Genomic DNA, 9646 nt, shown 5'->3' on the forward strand with positions numbered 1-9646 from the left:
CTGCAGGAGGGGAAGCACGGTGCAGAGGGAGCGGCCACGCTGTTCTACATGGTGCACTGCGGGAAAGCCTTGTACAACAACCTGCTCTGGAGGAACTGGTCTGCGGGGACACTGTCCCGAATGGTCATCATCGGGAACAGCTTCAAAGGCATCGAGGAAAGGTGGGTGCAGCCCCTCTGAAAGCATCTTCCTCTCCTTGCTTCCTTTACTGTTTTTTCTCTATTGCTTCTGACAGGAATTTCCAGATTTTGCTCATTTTCTCCTTGCTGGCCTGTTAGCAGTCATCAGCCATCTCTGACCTTTTCCAGCCCCAGACCTGTTCAGAAAAGCTGCCTTAAAGTCAGAGGAGTGTCGTGTCTAATGCTGGTCACCTCCTGTTCTTCTAGGTTGTTGTCAAGAATATTGGAGAGAGATTATTCTTACATAGCAAAGGTATGGGTCACTGGTTTTTTGTGTTGACAAAAACACTTTTTAATGAGAAAGGAAATGAATTACAGTTGGAAAGAAGAGGGTGGTTATTTTAAAAATGTTTTTCCTGGCTGCTACACTATAAAAATTAATCGTTTTAAGATTATTCTACATGATCTGCAAAGCACGCTGTGCACAGGGGTTCGGGTTAACACAACACCATTGTCAGTCACCAATTCGTAACTGAACTGTTCTGCCAAGTTCCTGTACATAGTACATAACTTTTTCCCCAAATGCTCTTTAGATCTTGAAAGGGACAGAGGAAGTGGCGCTCCCCACTCACCCTTGGTACCTGGACACCTTTAACGACACCTCTGTCCACTGGTTCCCCTGGCAAAAACTGAAGGAACTCTCCCCTGAGGTCTGGGACTTTGTGGAGGAGCCGACGTACCAAGAATGTGAGGACTTGGAGATCATCAGGAAGGAGGACGGAGCTGAGCAGCACAGTCCTGCAGAGTCCTGACCGCTCTGCAGCGGGGGGCCCTGGGGCTGTGTCTCTTCCCACGGCAGCTTCCGTGCAGCCAAGACAAAGCTCAAGCGCTGACAGTGTTGCCAGGCTCTGCCAAAAGCGGCAGCACCCCAACACTGAGTGTGAAGGGATGTTTTTGTATCTTAATTATTTAATAAAAGGTAAAGCTGTGCTTTGACTTGTACTCACTGAACTACAGCAAAGTAATTTAACTAGGAGCTGCCTTTTAAACCAGCCGTTACCCTGTGTAACGATGGCTCTTTCGATCCCCTCCCCTTTCATGAACAGTTCAAAGCCTTTGTGTGTCTCATGAAGGGGGAATTGGAGAGGGTTGTGGTTGAAGGTATTGGTGTCTGGCTCCAAATGCAGTACAAAAGCTTTCTCACAGGCAGGGGCACTTTCAGCTGTTCAGTGCTACTGAAATCAGCACTTTGTTCTGTGAAAATCAGGTCATCTCCCTCCAGAGAAAAACAGCCTCGGTTTCCCCCCCTCACCTCTGTGCCCTGAACTACTGCAATCCCACAGCTGACGTTCTGTGAACTTGCTGGAAAAAAATCCTTCCAGCTCTGTGTTGCCAGGGCAGAGAGGGATCCCGGAGCGGTTGACGGCCTGCGGGCAGGCACCAGGCTGAAGGAGCCACCAGCACACCCGGAAGGAGGTGGGACAAGTCCCCCCTGTGCACAGTAGAGAGGAGCCAGCTGCCTGAGGGACGTTGCCAGGACCGTAACCCTCACTGCCAGAGCAGGCAAGGAGAAGCTGTGACTGCTCTGTCGCTGGAGACCTTCAGGACTCAGCTAGACCAGCCCTCGCTCATCCGCTGTTGGAGCAGAGAATCACCTCCTGCGGTCCCTTCTAAACCTCTGTCACAGGGGGCAATTACACAAGCACCGCCTTCCACGTGTGATTGCATCTCTGGACACTGCCTGAACAGTTTTAAGAAAAAAAATCCTGGCACACAGCTACAGTTTCCCTCTATTTACAAATCTGTAGCTTCTTTATTCTGAGGCAGTTACACTAAAAAAGTGAGCAGGATGGTCCTCAGCGCCCCAAGCGGGGCCTCACTTGGCCATGTCGATGAGGCTCTGCAGAGAGGTCGGCACCCAAGTCTTTTCTCCTTGTACAAACACAACGCCTCTGTCAATGTAAATGACAATCCGTCCAAACGTATACAACTGCTTCCCTTCGTGCCGCTTTCCAATCACAGGCATGAAAACAATGTTGTGCTCCTCTGCTTTGGTCTGAATTAAGTCCTTAAAGTTCATGGGCACGGAGCTGGCGGCCATGCCGATGCCACGCTGGGCCATGTTCTCGGCCTCGCGCCGCTCCTGCATGGCTTCGTACTGGAAGTCTTTCCTCCGCTCAGTGTGAGTGAGGTAGGCGATGTTCTCTCGAGCGCCTGGCTGCATGTACCCGCCTGTTCAGAGAGACAAAACGTGAAAATAAGGTGCCAGTCCGTTCCCAGCACAAGGTCTGTGGGTAAGCTCCAGCCCAGGACACAAAGTCACTCAATAATGCTCTGAATCCTCCTTCACACACTAATTCATTCAGTGTTATGCTGTTATTGCTAATACGACATGGTGAGCTTGAGAGCTGCAGCAGAAGGAACAGGATTTGATACAATCCCAAATTGTGCCTGAGCATGCACAGGAGAGGATGCTGCACTGCTGCTGGCAAAGGGAAAATGGGAACAACGAACACCACTCCTCAAAGCCAAAATTCAGCCTGTGGTGTAGAACTGCAACAGTGGCTGTTGCCAAATGGGGCTAAGGATGGAGCAGCACCAGACTGCAGAAGCAGCGCTGCATCAGGAGCACTTTCACTATCAGCCCTCAGCTCACTTTCTGGCTGCATGAGCATCACACCAGAAATTTCTCAAGAGGTGAATTCCTCTTTGTGCAACACTTGCCTGTAGTTGGATCATTTTACCATAGAAATAACATTTAAAATAGACTTCAAGGAATGCTGCGTGTTCCTGATGCAGGTTCTCCATCACACTGTACAGCCAGCAGGCAAGAGGAATGCAGGAAAGGATTTCTCATCTTGGAGGGCAGGGCGAATTTCAGGTGCCCTCAGGCATGGCCCTTCTCTTTTACACAGTTTAATTCCCAGCGAATTCCTAATGGTAAGGGTCAGAAGGGACCTTAAAGTTCATCGAGTTCCACCCCCCTGCCAGTTCCATCCCGTCACCATACGCCACCTACCAACACTGGAAGAGACAGCGCGGTTCATGATGTCAAGAGCTTCATTAAACTTGTCTTTGATTGACGGATGCGCTAACACTTGGTCTGAGAACATGGACTTCCAACCCAAGTACCACTTTGTAATTTCTTCATAATTGGGGCTGTTACTGAGCCAAGAGCAGAGCACCTGCAAAACAAACAGCATGACAGATGAATGCAGCAGGACAGGGACATTGACAGAGGAGAGTCCTTAACATCGCTCAGTTTATGACTGAGAACAGAAAGCACTGTGACAGTCTCAGGAAATCGCCTGTTCTGGTGTGTGAGTGGAATGACCCCGTTTGGTGGTTAAACCATTCCAGCACTGGGGCAGCCATTGCTGGGCAGGAGTCACCAAAACACCTCACCGTGAATCGAGCCTGTTTCCTCAGCCGTAAGAGCTCCTCACCTGCAGCCACTTTGGGAAGAAGTGTTTCTCCAGCAGCCCAACCAGACTGGAGACAGAAATCATCCCCTCCCAGTCAATCACCCAGTAGAAGGCATCCATGTGCTGCTGGTGAGGGTTTATGATGAGCTCGTTCAAACACATCCCTGCGAAAAGGGGCAGAAGAGTTAGAAAAGAACTTGACTCTCAGTTTTATCAGCACCTGGACCTCTTTCACCAGAACACCCCTGATTTGAGGAGCGCCTGGATTGCTTATTACCCTAAGGGCATTCAGGATCTTTAAACTGCTTGGCTGATCCCTGCCACCAAAACAGTGCGCCTCCATTTCCAGCGATTACAATTTGCTGCCGGAACTGAGAAACTTAAAACATTTGACTGTTTTTAAGACTACAGAACCTTTCAGTCAGTTTGCACAGCTGAACGGTGAATTACAAAAATCCCACAGTGAAGCCACTAGTATAGACTAAAGAACACAGGAGTAACAGAGGCACAATTTATAGCATGATACTATCTGACAGCTATCAGATACTCCTGTCAGCTGAAGATGAGAGGAATCAGATAATTTAGAAAAATAAGACAGAAAACACTGAGAATAATCAGAGCACTTTCCTGTACTTCCTAAAATGTTTGCCTCTGACAAAAAACGCACGGTAGCAATAACACAAAAGATGGAAGCTTTGTCTAAACTTACTACTAATATTCTTTGCAGCAACACTGACAACCATGTCAACACGTAGCTGTTCTAGGTGTAAGGGGGAAGGTGGGAACCAGCAGACTGCAGAAATTCAGCACTGCTTGACTTGTCTCACCTAGCTTAGGCACGATGTTTTTGACCATAAACGCCTCCCACGAGCCAGGTGTGAACACATCTTTCCAGGGCTGCAGGATAAGTTTGGCGGAGGAGTCGCTGGGATGCCACTTCTGCAGCGCGTTCGCCAGCTTGTTTCGGATGGGAGAATAGAGCGGCTCCAATCGCGCCTGCATCAGGGGAAGCCAGGGGTGGATCCACGAATGGATCGGGACTGTGTCTGTCAAAGGATTCCAGTTTTCAACCTTGAGGCGAAACAGAGAAAAGATTAAAACAACTCCATCCATTAGCAGTAAGTCTTCCACATGCAAGAAGAGCCACAATGCATCCCCCCAAATCCTAAAAGTTTCAGCAGAGGCAGCCAACCAGTATTTTGGAAGTTCTTGACTGAAATCCAAATACAGGTTCAGAGCAGAGTGTCATTCTAATGTCGCTCTCTCCTCTTACCTCTTTCTGCAGCTTGGGGAAGATGAGCTGATCCAGAATGTTATCCAGTATCCAGACAGGAACAACGTTTACCCAGCTATCCAAGAAATCCACCATCGATCCACAGTTCCTCGGCTGCCACTGTGCCACTATGTTTCTGACATATGGCATCCAGATTTCCCACACCAGTCTGGAAAAAATAACACAAATAAATCAAAGTTAAGCTTAAAGCTACAGCCCTAGGCCTAAATAAACCAAATGGTGGCTGTTATTTAAAAGCTCCTTCTTTTTGTATAGCTGACAGCTGGATTTTAACAGACACATCAAGGGAATCATCTGGAAAGCACACTTGGATCTGTTCTTTTCCATTCCTGAGGAAGCAGCACTTGAAGATGCTGCACAAAGTACAACTCATTTGCTCTTTACCTGTGAAAAGCATCTGTTGACAGGTCCTGCCCATTGTGTGACAGCAGCTGATCGTTTTCCAAAAGGCTCTTCCACTTGCCTATGATCTCTGTGCCGTACGTACAGTCCTGGGAACAATAAGGCATGAGCGGCCTTTAGCCTTTTTCACTCATTTCAGCTGGTATCTACATGTCTTGGTGTCAGGACCACCACCACCACGTGGTCGCAACACCTCCCCCCCCCCACTCCCCTCCCGGTAAGATGGGGACGAATAAGAAAAGTGGAACCTCCTGAGTTGAGATAAGGACAGATTTTTAATAATACCACACGAGGAAAGCAAAAGAAAGAAGAATATAACAATAAGACAAGATATAGAGTACAATGGAAACACTGATACAATGAAAATCTCACCACCACGAGCTTCACAAAAGAGACCCCTCTCCCGGCTAGCTTCCCCTTATATCCCGGGCATGACGTCAGCATGGTATCGAATATCGGGCTATGCCCAACTCCCAGCTTCTGTGAAGAATTAACCCTATTCCAGCTGGACCCAGGACACTACAAATTGCTGACAGTGTGCTTGGCTGCAGATGGCTTTTTCACCCACTCAAAAGGCAAGCTGGGAGCTTCCAGCTGTGATTAGTAAAGTCTCACAAGAGGAAAATCCCACTTCACCGACTGAACATATCTCCAGGGGGAAGGAGAATAGCCTGGACTTTTCCAGGTATACAGAGAGAATTCAGACTCAACCTCTCACGGACTAACTGGCATTAAGAATAGACAGCGCATCTCTGACAGCCTGAAAGACAGACCTCTTGCTTTTGCCATGAAATACCAACTAGAGGCTTAGCTTCTATCTACTTTTTCTTCCCAGCACCCATGAAAGGGGTTGATTTTAACATTATAAGCTCCCAAATTGTCAGCTGCTTTGCAGAACAGTAGCCTCCAGTCACAGCAAACAGAGAGTGGGACAGAATGGGGTTTTGGTTTTTTCCTTCTCTCCAGACTGATCCGGAATTTGGGACAAGGAGTGGAGGGAAGGCAAGATAATAAAGACTACGTAAGCCATCAAAGTAAGGAGTGCAGAGAAATCAAACTGATACACACCTTGAGGGGATCCCAGTTCTTGAAGTAATCTTTCATGAGGGGATAGACTATTGCTACCGCCAGGTCCACCCTATCAGACATTCTGTACTCTTCATAGTACTTGTCTTGAAGCGTCTCAAAAATCTTTGCACACTCATCCAAGGTTAAGGGATTTTCACAACCGGGCTGCATCCGCCTCTCGCACTCTTCCACCATCTCGAGCACCTTGCTGAGATTGCTAATTGCTCTCTCCTCGTGCGAGAGAACTTCTGACATCTTCTGGATCTCGTGGGTCAGGTTGACGACCATGTCTCTCTCATACTGCAGCTGCCGGTCATTCTGGATGATCTCCTGCTCCGTGATGTCGATGAGAAGCTGCAGGTTGTGCTCCAGCTCGGGCAAGGCAAAGCCCTGGGGCTTGGAGTCTTTGCCCAGCGGCTGCTGAGGGCTGTCATCGGGGATATTGTGCTTGTGGCTGATTTGACTGTAGCTGTAATAAACCTTCTGCTCCCGGCCCGTCATGTCTATAACCTTCCGACAAACAAGAACAAACGTGTTGTCTTAAAAGAAACTGCATTTCATGTTTAAAAAAGGAGGAAATCCCTGAACCCAAATTGAAAACTGGAGATTTCCAAGTACCTTAATTACTCCAGGAGGCCACTAACCTGACCTCAGTTTGAGCATTTCAGTGAGTAATTCTGCAAGTGGTTATGATGCAAGCAGTATGCTAGTCATTCTCGCATGGTAGTCCTAGGCACTTTTATACTTTTTAAAGATATTAATTTTAGACAATTTTATTTTCTGCATAAAAGACAAACCCCTTATTATCCATCTGACGTATAAGGTGGTTCAAACCACATGTTTAGTTGCACAATCCCAAATAAGGACAATGTTTTCAGAAGCAGATGAGCATTTTCCTTCTGACAAATTTGAAACAATTCAACTTGATTCGCAACTAAAAACCCCCATGTTTAAGCTCATGTGCATTTTCCTGAGACCAAAGAAGTTGCTTAAAAACAAATCCCACATTCTCGGTGACACAGTGGTCCATGCCACGATTCAGCGAGGCCTTGGTTTTCATGAGGCTGCAGACAAGCAGTTCTTAGAACCGACTTCTATTAAGGGCACGGGTGGCTACAAAGCACTCACAGTACCAAAGTGGACACTGTTTCCCCAAGATGCCACCTCGTGGGTTATCAACCTTACCTTGACTTGAGCCAGCTCCTTCTGAGGGGCTGAAAGCTGCTTGTTGATCCTGCCCTTGGCTTTCAGTTCTTCTACTGTCTTGTAGCTGTATTTGGGCTTCTTCTTGCCTCCATTAGGGTCCTTTCGCCACTGACTGAGCTCTTTTTGAAACTCCTAAACAAAAACAAAGAGGAGGTGTGGTTGCTGCTCTTTGTCACACCCCAAACTCTGTTTTCTGCAGGAAAATAACCATCAGATCAATGAAGAATGCTGTGCAGCACAATAACGGGGAAAGGGGTTCAGCTCAGTGAGAAACCAGCTCAGATGCTGGGCTCGGTCAGCCACCCTACTCACAATGCTGGCACCATGCTTCTGGTCCTTTTTTTTTTTTTCTAGGCAAAACACAAAGTCTATTCACCTGGGAGGACTGTTTGAAGGTAGGGTTCTAGCAAGACTACTAGAAAAAATGAACCAGAAACAACAAAAAGAACATCACAGAGACAAGAAATATGTGTCTAAAGGAAATTCATGCACTACGTCCTCAGCTTATATAAAATGAGCCCAGACAGTTTTCTCTGACACAGAAGCCGACACCAGAACTGAATTTTGTCCAGACAACACAACAGGGAAACAGACACACCAAGACTCGCACAAATACCTCCTCAGCTTCTTCTTCCGAGTCCACAACAGGGAAGTCCTGCAAAGACTGGCTGGTTCTTTCCGAGCCATATGCCCCCACAGCTCCTTTGCCTTTCCTCTGTTTGGCCTCAATCGGATTGATAATACCTAAGAGGACAGCGGTTAGATCGTCTTTTTCCTTTTCTCTTGCAAAATAACAAGAGCATAAAGTTGGCCTACGGTCATTTAAACACAACGGAATCTTATCATGGGGACCCAGATCACTTGCAAGATGCAAGAAAACAAGAATGACGTTGTAGCCACCTGGAGATGGCAGTTCTTTAAAGAATCCCATCTCTTCTCCAAATCACTAGTTAGCAATAAACAAGCAGACACACAATCGCAGTACCTTGAGCATTCTTCCCGAGACCTTTTCCGGGGACGTAACCCATCTTCTGGAGAAGCTTCTGCCCAATTCCCTTCGTGTGTCTCTCCCAGCTGCCAAAATCCACGAAAGATTTTGTCCCCCCTGCAAAGCCTTTCTGACTAGGCTTGAAATTACCACCCTGTTAAAACAAACAAACAAAAACCCCACACAGCCGTAAGGCATCATAATAACCAAGCTCTGTGTAATTTCACTCTAAAGGAAGGTTTTTCCCAGAAGCGATTCAGTCATCTCCGCACTGCACAGCTGACGGCTTGTGCATCCATGTAAGCTGCCTGAGATCTAAGGAGCTTCCTGAAATTCCTCAGATGGAGAAGGAAAGTCCTGACAAGCTGAGAGTGACCAGCTGCCAGTTATCAGGCTCCACCACTGGCTTTAGCTGAAGCTGCTCCCCAACTCTTTCTGTGTTCGGTAACTGAAGACACAAATTTGAATTTTAATCTATTACATGCTCACGCTTACCATACTGTTCTGTAAGAGTGAAAAATCAGAGGAATTTTTGTTACTGCAAGGAAGTAAACCACAGTCATTCTTTTATTTTAACCTCAATGGACCACGGGGATTATTAAGGCAGATAAAAGGGCCCAAAGGGACTGACATTCCCAAGGACACACAGTAATACATCAGAATAGCTCCAAAAGACAGAAAACATCTCCCTTAACTGCACTCTACCACGTGTGGTTCTCTGGATTTATTCCTCCCTTTCTTTAGTGCCCTATTATTGTTTCAATCAAAGTTTCCTAAAGACATGACACAGAATTGAAAACTTCCTGGATAACTCACTGTTTTTAACTTCTTTGGCACAAACTCTTTCGGGGTTTCTTCCTGCTTAACAGGCTTCTCATCGTCATCAGAGTCATCTTCTGACAGATCCTCAGCCGCTGACTTTTTCAGCCCGGCGCTGATGAAGTTCACGGGGGCCGAGTAATCCCTAGAGCTGCGCCGAAACGAGACCCGTGAGTGCATGCTATCCCCGGGGACCAGTGTGCACTCCCACAAGAGCCTGGGGATTACCAGGGCTTAGACTGCACCCCTCAAAATGAAATATTAAAAATAGGCGAGCCGTTTAATGCTCGTTAAACAGAAAGTAATAGAAAATAACGTCCCCCGT

The 9646-nt window shown here is 47.1% G+C and overlaps 2 protein-coding genes across 2 annotated transcripts; one reads left to right on the forward strand and one right to left on the reverse strand.

The window, feature by feature from the left end:
- Positions 1-9: 9 nt before the first annotated feature.
- On the forward strand, positions 10-931 carry SRRD (SRR1 domain containing; the record flags this gene model as incomplete). The annotated part of the gene is made up of 3 exons (XM_010082701.1): positions 10-161; positions 387-432; positions 713-931. Coding segments are annotated over 3 exons (417 nt in total), but the record flags the coding sequence as incomplete, so codon positions are not given.
- Positions 932-1903: 972 nt separating this feature from the next.
- Positions 1904-9501, reverse strand: TFIP11 (tuftelin interacting protein 11). The gene is made up of 11 exons (XM_010082702.1): positions 9319-9501; positions 8500-8656; positions 8131-8258; positions 7494-7646; positions 6309-6818; positions 5223-5329; positions 4818-4986; positions 4372-4615; positions 3566-3708; positions 3139-3304; positions 1904-2351 (listed from the first exon to the last, which is right to left on the reverse strand). Exons 1-11 carry the CDS (start codon positions 9499-9501, stop codon positions 1996-1998), a joined length of 2316 nt encoding a protein of 771 aa, XP_010081004.1. The 3' UTR covers positions 1904-1995.
- Positions 9502-9646: the final 145 nt, after the last annotated feature.

This window comes from Pterocles gutturalis, unplaced genomic scaffold, assembly GCF_000699245.1.
Source record: "Pterocles gutturalis isolate BGI_N339 unplaced genomic scaffold, ASM69924v1 Scaffold53684, whole genome shotgun sequence".
Lineage (NCBI taxonomy): Eukaryota > Metazoa > Chordata > Aves > Pterocliformes > Pteroclidae > Pterocles > Pterocles gutturalis.

Excerpts from the sequence above, each read along its gene's own strand:
- TFIP11 (XM_010082702.1), bottom strand. The coding sequence starts at position 9,501 with ATGCACTCACGGGTCTCGTTTCGGCGCAGCTCTAGGGATTACTCGGCC. Across the intron at positions 4,616-4,817 it reads TCCCCAAGCTGCAGAAAGAG|GTTGAAAACTGGAATCCTTT; the intron begins GTAAGAGGAGAG and ends TTTCGCCTCAAG. Across the intron at positions 2,352-3,138 it reads CGCTGTCTCTTCCAGTGTTG|GCGGGTACATGCAGCCAGGC; the intron begins GTAGGTGGCGTA and ends CTCTCTGAACAG.